Raw genomic sequence first — 15,527 nt, forward strand, 5'->3', positions numbered from 1 at the left:
CAAGCAGACAGGAACCCTCTTTTAAATACACTCAGAGAGCCATGACCTTCGTCTATGACTTACAGAGTTCACCACATGTAATAATCTTCTTTGCACAGGAGACATTCTTAAATTGTCTTTGAAGAGATTTGAACACTAACTCCATTGATGAAATTAAATGTGCGCGCGCGCGCGCGCGCGCACACACACACACACACACATGCATACTTTTAATTTGTTGCTTTTCTACCATACCCGAAATCAAAAGTTTTCTTTAAAATGTAGTTGGAATTCTACACTACTATCGAAGGGTTCTAAAATCCTTCAGCCTGCTAACTAAAATACAATCAAAATGCCAGCTAAATATGTTCACACTGTCTCATCCCCGGACTAGAAGAGAGCACAGACTAAAAACGCCTACAAGAAGCGAACACAGTGCAGATCCTTAAACTGAAGTTCTGGCTCGTCCCACACAGCGGGTGGGGCTGAACTCACTTGGGGTGTATTTTGATCTTTTCCATGCAAAAAAACAGAAAATAATAATTTGATGATATGGGTCAATATAAAGCTATTCCACTCTGTTTTGCTGATCCTTGTGAGGTTTGTAACATGAAATAGAGATTTTGATAGTACAATGTCACTCTACATGTAGGCTTCCTGAAGACAGGCACCAAATCGCGTTATCCTTTTTATTTCTGCTAGTAGAGAATAGTGTCTACATAAAGTAGATGCTTAACTACTAGTTGAATATCACACTCTATTTTTAAAGCTGGATGGTGGGCACAGTGGTGTTTATTATTATACTTTAAACTGTATGTATATATGTGTGCCTTTTACCTTTTGTAGATCTGATATTTCTTAATTTTAAAAAAGAAAATCCTGAGGCCCATCCATCACATATTCTAATTCAACAGGTCGGTGGAGATAGGGATTTTTTTTTCCCTAATCACCCCAGGTAATGCCAGGGTGGGTAATCTAAGGAATTCACCTTGAGAAACAAAAAAGATAAACAAACCAACTGTAAATAACAGGCCTGCAATCAATACACTGTGATTAGTGGTGAAAGTGCCTTATTTTCATGTTTTAAATTGCTAGGCTCAACCTTAAACACAGATAATATAGTTTAGCATAAAATACTACTCAGATCTGACTGAAAACAACTTTTAAACTTGCCCTGACTTTTATCTGTTATAATTTTTAATCCTTTTTATTTTCTTTTTCTTTTTTCTTTCAGATATTTGAAGGCAGAAATCTTTAATTATATTTTTTCTCCTACTTAGTTTCATGCCCAGACTCACAAAATTTTACAAAGTTATATAGCTTTCTAACTATACTCAAGAATTAATATTAACTTCACATTTTTAGGCAATGGCTTTTAGCTGAATCCTTCTTTACGTAAGCTTGCAAAAAAAGAAATACTGAGGTTAAAGAAGACAGTGCATCTTTTCCCAAAACCTAACATTCTTGCTTTTTCATTAAATATCAGCAGAAGTGATAAAGATATGAAATATCTCTATAACAACAGCATGAAAATGACATACTTTCTCTCTAAACTCAGAGAAATAATTTTCCAGTTTCTTAAAAAAGAACCTTCTTTTATAAAAGGAATTTTTGTGGTAGTTATTGTAAGGAAGAAGTTAATTGAATTTAAATACAGTGATTATCTTAGCAAGTCCCATAAGGTTTAAAATCTTTGTAAAGTTTTTGGTAAAACATTATATTTTTTACCACAGAGCTTTATATTTGCAAGAGAAATTTAAACCAAACAAATGCAAACAGTTTTAATCAAAAAGTAAGTGTTTATCCTATATCTCCTATGTTAGAATAAAATAGAAAATATTTTGACCTATCTTCTTTCTCTTCTTTCTAACATTTGGAAATTAAATTAGGGTTCATCAAGTTTTATTACTTTTTCTATTATTTAAAAAAGGAACTAAAACTGCATCCACATACAAAAACACACTCATACACACACGCACACATACACACACACACACACACACACACACCCACCACCATCACCATCAATCAGACTATGTCAACAGCACACTTTTGAAAAGCTGCATTTAAAATACTGGAATGAATAAATAACAATCACACAAAAAAAGAACCTAACCATGTTTCCAATATTTAAATAAAAGCAGTTTAAAATTTAAAAGCCACAAAATAAGACTGTCAATCAGCTCCACCCTACGCAGTCTCATTTTAATACCTAAAGGATAAGCCAGCAATCCAGTGTATATGTATTATTATGCACATACATTGAGTTCCTTCTGCTGTTAAAAATCATTATAAATTCTAGTTGGCTTATCTGCTACAAAAATGACCTAAGTTATAAGAGGAGAAATTGTTTTTTTTACAAAAAAGTAATAAGGCTATTTATTTCTTGCCAAAGTAAAAGCTGTGAGTTTAAGGGATACGATAATTTTCAGGCCATGATAAAACCTTTTGAAACCAACGGTTTTAGGGAAAAATCATGTAAATTAAAAGGTATGTAAGTAACAGAAAAAAATTCTTCCTAAGTTATATAACAACTTTGCAAAATAAAAATAAGAGAATCATTTCAAATGATACTGTTATATCTGCACACAGCCCCCAAATCATTAAATACAAACATGCTACACAACAGCACGTGTTATTTAACACAGGAGAGCACATACTAAATGAGTGTATATATATTAAAGATGGATATATAAATATATGAGAGCATAAGCTAAGTGTAAGGAAGTTTAATAACAAAACATAGAAGGAAAAAGTCTTCTTACATGTTACAAATACTGCAAAGCACAGTCAGTTTGAAAGGACAGTGTGACGTGGAAATGTGCTAAAATCCATGTGAGGGCAAAGTCGCTGAGTGTTGGACAGGACAGAATCACAGAGAGGGAAAAGCAAAACTTCCACCCAGTGGCACCTGACACTGGGCTCAGCTTTTGAACCTTTTCATTTACACACACCAGTCAATTCACTCTCCATCTGCAGAGCAGATTTTTTCCAACATATTATATAAAAGATTTATCTTCCCTTACATTTACTTCAACAAAAGCCTATATTTAGTTACTTTATAAAGTTATTTTAGAAAAACATTAATCTTAAAATTATCTAACATTTTTATTTGCAGATTATTTACTTCCATAACCTGGCGTAAATATAAAATAGTCTATTCATTTCACAAGAGAAGATATGACCAAACTGGATTTTGCAAGCTTCATTTCTGAAGTTCAATTTTCAATATTTTTGAAATATTGCATATTACTCCCTAATACCTCATAGTCATGAAGCTGCACAATACATTTAAAGAACTAGACCAATTATATTAGAAAACAAAGAAATGTTTGTAATTCAACATTAACAGGCAACATTAATGTAAATAATTTAAATATCTACTGGGGAATAAACATGTAAATACTTTCTAATGCTATAGGTTAATGTCAAAAAAAATATGAGTGAACTTTGAACTTCTGCCAAAAGTCATTTGCAGGCAGAAAGGTTTTTCGGTCTAAAAGCTCTCAAAAGAATCACATTAGAAAGCTACATGAATGACACCTAGAACCCAACTAGCACCTGTCCGAGGTGTACCGAAAGGGGCCCGTCCCCAAATTATTTCAAGGCAATAAGAAATCATAGCAGGCACTAGCCCAAGACTCACGTAACTCCTCTGTCTCACTAATTATATGGCAACTGAAGAAATTACTGGGCATAATGAAACACCAGGTAAATCCAGCTATCTGCCAATTCCATTCCTACACCAAGAGGCTAAAAGTGGCTAAGAGGAAACACACAACCATGACGACCGGCTCCGCTTTAAATGCATGGCTAAATCTCAGCCGGTCCTTAGTGCTGCCTGGCACTGCCGCCATACCCTCCCGTTGGTTCACTCTCCTCATCTGGATGACAACTGCACGTTTTCTCCTCTCATCTCAAATATTCACAGCACCCACCCCGTCATGACCGTCAGCTGCTGAGAAAAAATAAAAGGAATCGGAAGAGAACTCTCAAGTGCATCTCCTCTACCCACCTACGTGGCTCTATATCCAGCACTTTCTCTTAAAGTAGATGAAAATGAAAATAGATGCCGAGAAAGCAAAATCCTCAGAATGAATCAAAGTGGGAACCCCTGACATCTTCCCTCTCTCGATGGCATCCCTTCCTTAATGATGGGATATAAATGGAAAAGGAAGAACACACGACTACAAAGCGAAGTCCCTCGGCATGAACACAGAGGGCCTTTCGACCCGGAAGAACCACCTATAAGTAGCTCCTGACATGGACTCGTCTTTTGTTCCAGTCCTCTAGCAGTGGGATAATTTCTTTGAACTTATTTTAGAAACATGTCCTCATTTCTCCTTTGTAAAAATCATTTTCACTTGCCATTAAACTTATACAGGCCCATTTTCCATGAATTTATTTTGTTACAAATTTTTTAGGAACTAAGGAATGGTCGTAGCGGGTGTCCTCAGGTTGAGTCTTAGATGGAAATCCTTCCCTTGGATTCCTTGTCCTCTGTCTCCTAATTTCTCACTGAGGTAGAAAAAATCGCCATCTCTATTTCATTCACCTCCCTCGCTCTTCTCTTAGAAATCCTAAATTCCACTCATTATCATTAATCTTAGCATCATCCTGACATATGAATGCACCCACTTCTCTCGAAGCTGCTATGGTTATGTGTCTTCTGTGATATGACTCCTTCATCATAAAATAGAAGAGAAAATAAAAGCACAGCACCCACGTAGGTCTAAATAAAGTCAGCCCCATGACTCACCTCATTTCCACCGACTGCCTTGGTTAAAATCACCGCAGAAGACACAGGGGGAGGCATGCAACCTACAGTCTGCAAACTGAGAAAGAAAAAAAAATGAAATTACAAATAGTATGTTTTTTCGATTGTAAGTAGTTTTCACTATGTTCATTCTAAAATTGCAGAGCTGAGTAAATGAAAAGAGGAGACTGATATGTGCATGCTCTGTTGAGTCTAGACAATTCTACATGACGCCACGTGGCCTAGAAGATACTGCAAATGCACGGGGAAGCCCTCATTCCATTCACGAGCTTCAGTGATTTTCAAAAATTGCTTAAGCTCTTATTGTATAATTTTAAAAACAGTCAAGTTATAGTAAGTGTAGTCACAAAAGATAAGCAAAATGGTCAATCACTTTGTAAGTGTATATAATCTTAATTTCTTTTCATGTATGTCTTCCTTACATAGTTTGTAGAAAGTCTTTTGGCAAAAGTAAAATTTTAAAACCACTTCCAAGGTTTGAAAATATGTAACAAAACACAAGTTTACATTTGCTGATTCCCTTCTATAAAATAACAATTCTCAAACTTTCTTCTCATGAAAGACATTTCCATGTTGTAATAGCATTATAGAAACAGCCATGATACAATCATATACTTTTTTGGATTCAGATTCTGGAGTAAATTCTAGTGTCTATTCTAAATTTGGCTTTTATTACCCAAATCATAACAAGAAGTCTATTCTCCTAGCTTAGAACAGAAAATACATTGCATAGCAAGCAAATGGAGCTAAATCTAAGTACTAAATGGAGTAAATCTAAGTACTAAAGTTAAAAAACCTTACTCAGCTTTCACACAGAATATACATTCTGGGGATAGTGAGTAGCTGGCCTGACTAAAGTGGAAAATTCAAACAGAGAATAGAGGGCACGGAGTATCTGACTGATATTTTGAAATCGGGATCACAATAATTTTTATTCACTTTTGTAATTATGTATTGTCTAAACTCTATGCTATGAATTCACGTTAGCTCTGAAATAAGAAAAAATAAATTCATTTTTATAGAAAACATAAGAAAACACCTTTTTATGGAATTTCCAGTTCAAATCAATTCAACGTGGCCTTCCTTTAAGGACTATTTTCCCAAATAATGTCAGTCTATCCAATTATGAATTTCTCTGAGCCTTCCTTATCATCACTGTCATTATCACAAATACTTACTGAGCATTTACCATTTGTAGTAGGTACTATTCTAGACACTGTACTCATTTATTCCTCACAACTATTTAAGATAAATACTATTACTATTCTCATTGTATTGAAAACTGAAGTTAAGAAAGCAGTTAAATAACTTGCCCAAACTCGCAGAGTCACCTGTCCAGGGTTAAACTTTTATTCTGGAACCCAGAGTCAAACTTTTATTCTGGAATCCAGGGTCGGAGACTCATCTTAACTAGTCCTCCAGCCTCTCTGCTTTCGCTCTCCCTCCCCTTCCACCAACACTACTAGGGAAAGGGCCTCTCGGGTATTTTCAATTTTTCTAGCTTTTTCACTCTTTCCGTTTCTTCTGGCCCCTTCCCATCTATTTACAAAAAAAGCAGATCTCTCCCTATCTTAAAAAGACAGATCCCTAAATTATTCATTGAATACATATGCCTTCTATAGGTAGGAAACTACACAAGGATGTAAAGAAAAGCACAAGACATCATTCCTACCTTCCAAGAGGCAGAAGACTCAAAACATAAATGTAGATAATGAACCTCACAATTAGTTGAGTTTGCCTCCTCAAAATATAATCCTACTTTTTTTACTATGGCTCACTGTTGACCTTTAAAGAGCACTCCACCTCCATGACCCCAAAGCCCATTCTCTCTTTACTCCCCTGCCATCTGACTTATACCCCTTGTATTAGTAAAAGTAGTAACCTTAAAAGTAGCCAGTGATGTAATCACCAAATCCAACATCCTTTTTCTCGTATTCATTCTCTTTACCTTGTTGCTCCCCAAAGCACTCTATTCTTTTAGTTACCACAGTATCTCATCAATTTCGTTTGTCTTTTAAACCCGTCCATTCTAAATTTTTGTTGTCTCTCCTGTGTTTGTGTCAATCTTATTTTCATATCTGAATCTGTAAGAATAGTTTCAAATTTACATTTCTAGCCCTAACTTCCATTCTTAAGTTTGTAGCTGCCTATAACTCCTACCTCAAACTAAACATGTATAATGTTGAATTTATATATTTTCTTAATCAATTTGACTCTCAATTTACCTATTTCTGTCAATGGGACGGTTTTTTCCTAATGATCCAGTGTGAAACTTTGGAGTTATGTGTGGCAGCATTCACTCCTTATCAATTAATCAATCGATCAGTCAATCACCATAATCAACTTTCCACTCTTTCCCGTGATGGTCACCATTGCCCCCTTCAAACTCTTTTCGCCCAAGTCTAGACATTTCCAAATGCCACTGAATGGTCTCTGTGCAAGGTAAGGTGTGCTCAAAATATATTTATTTCCAATGACTTCACATGGATCCTTACAGGAGGCTGCGACTCTCACAGGTTAGCATACTAAGTGTGTATTCTCATGTCGGGGAGAGGAAGGGAGAAAAAGTGAGCTAAGAGAGCTTTCCCTAAGTGAGTTAGGCTAAGTTTGTACTCCTGAGGTTTAATATCCTGAGCGGAGAATTATATGCTTGTTTTTCTTAACATACTGAGACTGTAGGCCCTACTCTACTCTTCCTATACACCAAGACAATCAGATTGCTCTTCCTTACTGACCACTTTTTAGCATGTTCTCTTGTTCAGTGCCTTTAAGAACTCTCTGCCACCTATAGATTCAAACCCAAACTCCTGAGCCCAGTAGTTCTGGCCTTCTGGAGACTTTTTATCTTTTCTCCCACTAATGACTCATATTTTAATTCTCTACTTTTGGAGTACACAATCCTTGCTGAAACTCTTACCCTTTAACTTACTACGTCGTTAATCTGACAAATCATATGCTGCCCCATTTTGCTTGGTGACTATTTTATATGTATATGTCCTACATATCCTGCTAAATTGGAAGTTCCCTGATAGAAGCAAAATGAGTTAATGCCTTCCTATTTCTTGAGTGCTCTATACACGGCAGATACTTGATAATTATTAGTTCGTAATACGCATCATATGTTGTTGCTCTAAAATTATGTCATTATATTTATGTGGCTTTTTATGCTTTTCAGTAAAATTTTATGTTCATTCTCTCAAACTCAATTTGGCCAAAACAGCCCTCTTGATTTTCCCCTCTCATCCTAACTTATTTTTCTCCAGCTAAGTAAATGATGCCACCAATTACCCAGTGGCTCATGCCCCCAATCCAGAAGTCATCCTTGATTCCTCCCTATCTTTCTCTCTCCATATCCTATCCACCCACTGGTTCTGAGAGCTCTAATTTAAAAATATAGCCATCGCACATCCATTTCTCCCTACTGCACTGCTACTCCATACTAACCTCCAAGCTGGTCCCCTAGCTTGCTCTCAGGCCCTTCTAGTATCTATTCTCCACAGAGTAGCTATAAGAATCATTTACACATATGAATCAGACAATACCATTTTCTCCTTTAAATCCCTCCAGTAGTTTCCTGGAGCACTCAGAATAAAGTCTGAATGCTTTCCCACAGCCTACAGGGCTCCGATGGACCTGGCTACCTTTCCCCCTCCAAGTCGTATTATTCATCCTCTCCGTCACTGGGCTCTGGACACCATGGTTGCTTTCCTGAGTTGAGAACACATCAAACTTGTTCCTGCCTTGGGGCCCTTGAACATTCTGCTTCCTTTGCCTAGAACATTCTGCCCCCCGGAACTCTGCAGTCTAAATTAATCACCAGCCTGTGCGCCCAACCACCTTCACCCATATCATACTGTTTTACTTCACATCGTTTCTGTTTATCTTGATCATCTGTTTATTGACAATCACACCTAGCTTCTCTTCAATGTGCAAAACTGGCTCTTGGCCAATTTTGCTCACTGTTATTTTTCTAAAACCTATAATAATCCCTGGTACCTAGTAGGAGATAAATAAATGACTTGAGTGAATTAATAAGTGACCTCAGTTGATATCTCCAACATTGTTATTAAGCAGGCAGTAAAAGTATGATTATTCTCATTTTATGGACTGGGATACTGAGGTTTAAAATTATTAAATGCCTTTCCTCAAAGTCACATAGCAAGTTAGGGACAGGATCAGAATGCAGTCTTTGGGCTTTAAGTTTGGTGTTTTAGCCGTCTTCCATGACGCTAAAATGTAGTTAGTTTTAGAACAATTCAAATGATCTTTAAAAATCATTAAATCCTTTTAATAAACATGGCAACACTTTTTATGGGGAAAAAAAGACTAACAAAAAGAAATATCTGTTGTTAATTCAATTATCCTATCAAGCTCAAAACAGAACAAGTAAAAAAGTGAAAAACTATATACATAGTTTTTTATTTCCTACACATTTTTAAAAGCATGTATTATACTCAGCTATTATTACTTGTATACATTCAGTAAGATAAACTGCAGAAATTAACGTACGCAACTGACAGCCTACACTGCATACATGCATACAGATCTTACATCCTCCAACCCCTTCCATTTATCTCCCGACATAAATCTTTTAAATTCCTAGAAAATTATCCATCCTAGAATCTTAAGATGAAGCATCTGGGTATATTTTAATATTCGGTTATAAAATTCTTTAATAAACCACCTTCATAAAAACATTATCATTTTAAAAGATAATAATGGTGTTAAGTGTTTTTATTTCCTTGTAAGATATAACACGAGCTCTTTTGTATATAGTTGCCACAGAAACAATAATGTCACTAGAGATATCCCATTAAAAGTAGACCCTTCAAAATATTTAAACATACCCTTTTAAAAGCCATTCATTGATGGGCGTGATTGATAAAAGCTGAAGAAAAAGCCATATTGTTGCTGGGAAGAATGCAAGTGTAAAGATCTGAATGAAAAGATGCAGTCTTATGTGCACCAAAGCACTGGTCAGCTCCTGCAAAAATGGACATGAAATAACAAAAGTAAGAAAATTATTTCTGAAGAGAGACTGCTACTAGCATAACATCACAGGAATCGGTTTTTAAATTGAGATACAATCGACATATAACACTGTAGGAGTTTCAGGTGTATAATATGATTCAATATTTTTATATATTATGAAATGATCACCACGATAAGTTTAGTTAAAATCCATCAAATTGAAGTTATTTTACAATTTTTTTACTATAAGTATATGCATGAGACAGACTTTAATTAAAGTTATTGAGGATGATTATGAAGTTATTCATGAAGATTATGATTTTTATATAAAATTTCTAAAATATTCTCATTTCTTTTGAATACACAATACACAACAATAGTTCAGATTTGTAAACTTCTGGACCAAGACTAAGCTAACTACCTTTACACCAGAATAGATTTGAGGATTATTGACACTCTAAACAAACAAGTATGTTTAACTACATAAAAAATAATTTTGTTTAAAAATTTTAGCAGGACCTATCACATTTTAATTAAATATGATAATTAACCTCTATTCAGTACACCAAAACTAGTAAGGCCTCAATTTGGCAAAATGTTACTGAATCTACACACAAATCATAATTTTTTAAACTGTTTTCCCCAACAACATTCTATAATTCACAATGGCTTTTTCCCCAAAACCTGCTCACTGACTTCTTTGTTAACATTTACTGGATATCAGCTATCTGCTATGCTCTGAACTTGCTGCTTTATTTATGTTATCTCATTTAATCCTCACAACAACCCCATTAGGTAGATATTATTATCTGTATTTTACAGATGAGGAAATTGAGACTGAGAGCTACTATGCAGTGAAGATCAGAATCAAACCCATTAAATCCACGCCTGTTTTCTCCCCCGTGTCATACTGCTGCCGCGAGAGGGAAATAATTCCCATGAAACATGACAAACCAGACACATGTTATGAGTCTTGCAGCTTAAAAAAGGATTCTAAGCTAGACTTTGGGGTTTAACTATGTACTAACAAGCATTTGCATTTGAATTTCTTTGATTTATGTGCTTATTCAGTAAAAATAAAACAAATACAGAAAGTAGTAGAGAACTTATATAAAACATTCAGGTAGTCATTAAAGCATATTCAAAGATGCCAAGAGATTCACTGGTTAGAAGCATAGCACTGTAGTGGTAGGAAGACATTCAACAGATCCTCAGCCTCGAGACATTAGGCACAGTTTATAGTTTAATAAACAGTAGGTTAACTCAGATTCATTCACTGATCACCACTTTCTGAGATCTGTCGCATAGGCTCTCACTGTTTCTCTCTCTGTGTGAAGACACACAGCAGTTCCAGTTTGGTCAGAAAGCATTCCTGATGACATCTAAGGAACTTCTGGGAATCTGGGTCTAATGGAGGGCAACTGGGAACACTGAGCAGACCAGAGGCCATTCTAGGTCCATGGATCAGAGCTAAGAGAAAAGAAACCATTCTTATCCTGAATTGGAAGTTTCACTCCAAAGAAACATGAATACCAGCAATTCCAAGAACTCTTAGCAGTCTTGGAACCAAATCTCACTCAGGTATACTTAGGGGCATTCAATAAATACCAATAAATATCAGTGTTTTAAAAAAAAAAAAAAAAAACTATAATAAAATGGTTAGCCAGAATATCATAATTAAGGATCTGCATATATATCTTATATATATAAAACAGTATAACTTTTCTGAAAATTAATTTGGGAATATAGATCAAGGACTATAATAAAATTTATATTCATGGACCCCAAAATTTTATGTTTAGGCATTTATCCTAAGGATATAAAAAATGATTACAAGCATTTATACATGGCATTGATCCTCACAGCATTACCTATTACATACAGTCAAATCTGGAAATGACTTAAATGTCCAAAGATGAGAGACTAACTAAACAAACATAAGATAGAAATAGTGTTAACAGCTATTAAAAACCATGTTAAAACTGTTGACAAGGATGTAGGAATACAAGGTCTCTCCCTACTTAACCAATAAGAGTGTAAACTGGCATAACCCATGGACAGCAACGTGCAACTCATTTATTCATTCAACAAATATTTATTTAGCACTGGCCGCCATTCCAAGGACTTGGAATATCTTTCACAACTTAAACTACAGGTATCACTTGACCTAGCAATTCAACTTCTAGGAATTAACCCTTCACATATGCTCCAGCTGTGAAAAATGACATATTTTTAGGTTATTCTTTGCATCTTGTTTGTAACAGCAAAACCTTATAAATTACCAAAATGTTCTTCAATAGAGGACTAGGAAAATATATCATGACACATTCACAAAATAGAATATTTTTCAGCATACAAAAAGAAACAGGGAATTCTTTATGTGTTGATATGAAATAATCCCCAAGATATATTTTTTGAGTAAAACAAGGTAAGGTGGTAAACAGTATAAAATACCTTAGTTTAAAAGGAGGATATCTATGTTTTGTATAGAATACCTCAGGAAAGGTACACAAAAACTGTTAGCATTGATTGTCTCCAGATAAGAGAACTGGTTATCTGGCAGAGGGGTAAAAGGAAGACTTCTCACCATACATACTTTTGTACCTTTTGATTTAAGTTCATAAAAGTAAACAAAATGTACATTATCTTATTTTTAAATATATATAAAGAAAAATTAAATAAGAATATTAAATTACATGAAAAATTATTATTATACAATGTCACAGAATAAGATTATATATGTGTATATGTACGTATATACATATGCAAGTATGTATATATATATACAATTACATAGACACAATTTAAAATATATATTTTCTTTTTGTAAAAAATGTTTGGAAAAAAGAACAAAACACACACAAATGTTAATAGTTATTTTTATTCTTTCTAATCTTTCTTCAGTGAGGAAATACCACTTTTGTAATCAAAAAAGTTATAAAAAATAAAATGTAGTTAGAGAATACTAGTTGACCTAACAAATGACAATTAGAAACAATTGATATTACATCAAAATAATGGAACGGTAAAGAACTCGGAGAAATGAATCATGAGGGCTTGCTGCGCTGGGTCATAAGGGGCTTCTTAACAACAGGAAAATAATAGACATGAAGTGTTTCTAAGAAAGATGCTCAAGACTGTCACAAAAACCTAGTGTTATATATTTAAGATTTTCTTCATATAACCTTAATAAGAAAATAAGGTAACACTGGAAAAGAAAAAACAAGTAACACTAGGAAATCCAAAATAGTATTCTTCCATATGTAAATGTAGAATTTAGGGCCACATACTGAAATAAATGTCATCATGAATAATTGAAAAATTGATCCTGCATGACATTTTGTTTATTCAACATGTAATTCAAGTCAAATTCAAAATAAACTTAAGGAGATACTCTACATACTGATTATACCAGGGTCTCACTGAGAGTTATCAAAAATTGTTTAAAATTAGGGGCTCTGACTGGGATGCAGAAATATTTTCATCACATACCAATTTCCCTTCTAACCCTCATTTGGCCTTTATTTGATTCACTTTCTGAGAGTCGGCCTCATAGCTCTGTGCTGGAAACAAGTAGCATGAGACTCGAGTTTAGAATTTACTATATTTACTTCTAAGCAAACAGGATTTTAAAACGTAATCTGTTTAGAAAAATAAGAAAAAAACCTGTATATTCTGCTCTACTCAGGACCCGTTGGGGCCCTGAGCACGGTGCCATGTCGTCATAGCCACTTGACAGATGTTTGTTTAAATGGTCTGTTAAGTGACAAACACTTTGAAACTGTAGGTTTGAAGTTAGCTAAATACAAAATATATATCGAAGATGACCTTATTTTGCTTCAGTACAACAAAATTTCAGAAACCATTTCAACAGGTATTTTAGAAGATTTAGCATTAAATCTTTTTAGTATGAAGTTTTAAGTTATTTATAATTTCAATAAGTGAGCAAAACGAATTTTAGAATACACGTTCATGTATTTTATAATTACATCAATGTACGGGTAATACTACATGAAATGTCAATATGAATCAAACTCAAATGGAACCACTGTAAATGTTCAAATAAACTCAAGTCAATAATAACTTACTGTCTCCTGTGTGCAAAAATGCGCTAGAACCTAACAGGATATGAAAATGGTAGTCCCAGCTGAAATTACTTTAAGATTATTAACTAGAAAACAAATAACAACAAGATTGCTACCTTCTAATTTACAACTGTTCAGTTGCCCAGGAAATTAGCAGGGCTTAGAGATAGTTTAACATTACACAATGATGCAATCTAGGGCATCTTAAGTTAAATGGATTTTGAAAATGACTTAATGTATTAGTTTCAAAAGGGCCTTTGATGGAGAAAATGGCTTTGATGGCTACTTAGATACTGTAAGAAAGCACAGAATCAAGGCTTTTCACCATTAGATCCCAATTAGTTGGATGACTCTGAAGGTTTTCCTAGGTGCTTAAGGAAGAATTCAGTCCTTAGAGAAATGCTGATAGCTGTGACATTCCTTCTTCAGCTCCTGCATGCTATGAAGTTGGCTGCTTTACCAAATAGCATTAAGAAGCTAAGGAGAGAATCGATTCTCTTGCCGGATTTCCCATGGCATAAGTAAGAGCTATAGCCATTAAGCAGCCACCAGGGGATGTCGTTAGAGCAACACCCCAAGTAGAGGACTTGAGAAAGGTAGCTGCTCCACCAAGAGCACTAGCCAACGCCAACATGAAGACCTTCAAGGAAGATCAGACTGGCACCATAGGAGTGGCAAGTATCCTTATCTGTCATTGTATCCCACCTTTGAGAACCAACAGAACTCTGATGTTGATGGGAAAAGCCTGTGCCCTCTAGGCACTAATCATAGTCCTTTCATATCAATATAATTTCTGAAAACTGGAATTTGACATATTTAGGAAATCCCATCCATAGCAGTTATTTTCAGAAGACCAATAGTCAGCAAGAATATTTAGAATTCTTGAGACACAATTTATCTGTCACAGACACTATACATGAATCCCATCTATATCTGAAATGCCCCCAATGAAAAGATTTATACCAACCTGATAACTACAAAATACATAAATTTAGTAAAACCATATTTTTTCCATGATGATCAAAAAAGAAGATAACTAAATTCAGTCTTCTTTCAAATCACATTTAAAAGAAAGAAACTTTTTAAAAAAGCAAGATATGATACAGAAACAGAATTTTAAATTTTAAAACCATTTCCAAAAAAAAATAAAAATCCTTCTTACATAGTAAGATTTCCCTATCTGTATAAATATTTTAGAATGAATGACAACTTTTAAAACTCTATGTAATTTCTTCAAAAGCAAATGGGGATTTTCTGCTTTTTCTTCCATTATAAGTCAAGAGGAAATCATAAATTCTATTCATTCCTATCTCGAATGTAAAAATGTCTGGATTTCTTTAATTACAAGGAATCCCATGTGCAGTGACATCTGGATCAGTAAATAACATTACCTGTATGTCTCCATGACAGATTGTGGCTTAGTATGAAAAATACCAATATTTCTCTTAAAACATCTATTAATGTTTAATAGATATACTAACAAAGAATATACTTAAAATATGCAAATTAATTACAATTTATAACAAGTTATCACTTGAGGAGTGTGAGTCCTGGGAACAAAAGATGATCCACAAAGTTATGGAAACCAACTAAACATCAACAGCTTAAATGTGCCACAGCAGTTACCGCCATAACCTGAGGAAGACCTGAACTAGATGCTTCACCTCAGTTGCCATATTAAAAACATACTCATTAAAGCATCCCCAGCGGCCATG

General features: G+C 34.6%; 1 protein-coding gene across 3 annotated transcripts in view; it reads right to left on the reverse strand.

Moving 5' to 3' along the window:
• SLC10A7 (solute carrier family 10 member 7) overlaps window positions 1–15,527 on the reverse strand; it is a 194,520-nt gene that overhangs the window by 173,105 nt on the left and 5,888 nt on the right. For 2 of the 3 annotated variants that reach the window (XM_016158894.2, XM_016158895.2), the window contains exons 3-4: window positions 9,604–9,740; window positions 4,739–4,814 (exon numbers count right to left, since the gene is read on the reverse strand). In XM_016158894.2, coding sequence (XP_016014380.1) covers window positions 4,739–4,814; window positions 9,604–9,740 — 213 coding nt within the window. Of the gene's footprint in view, window positions 1–4,738; window positions 4,815–9,603; window positions 9,741–15,527 lie in introns of those variants that run through there. The other variant, XM_016158896.2, reaches the window with a different exon arrangement.

Source organism: Rousettus aegyptiacus, unplaced genomic scaffold (genome assembly GCF_014176215.1).
Source record: "Rousettus aegyptiacus isolate mRouAeg1 unplaced genomic scaffold, mRouAeg1.p scaffold_m13_p_16, whole genome shotgun sequence".
Taxonomy (NCBI): domain Eukaryota; kingdom Metazoa; phylum Chordata; class Mammalia; order Chiroptera; family Pteropodidae; genus Rousettus; species Rousettus aegyptiacus.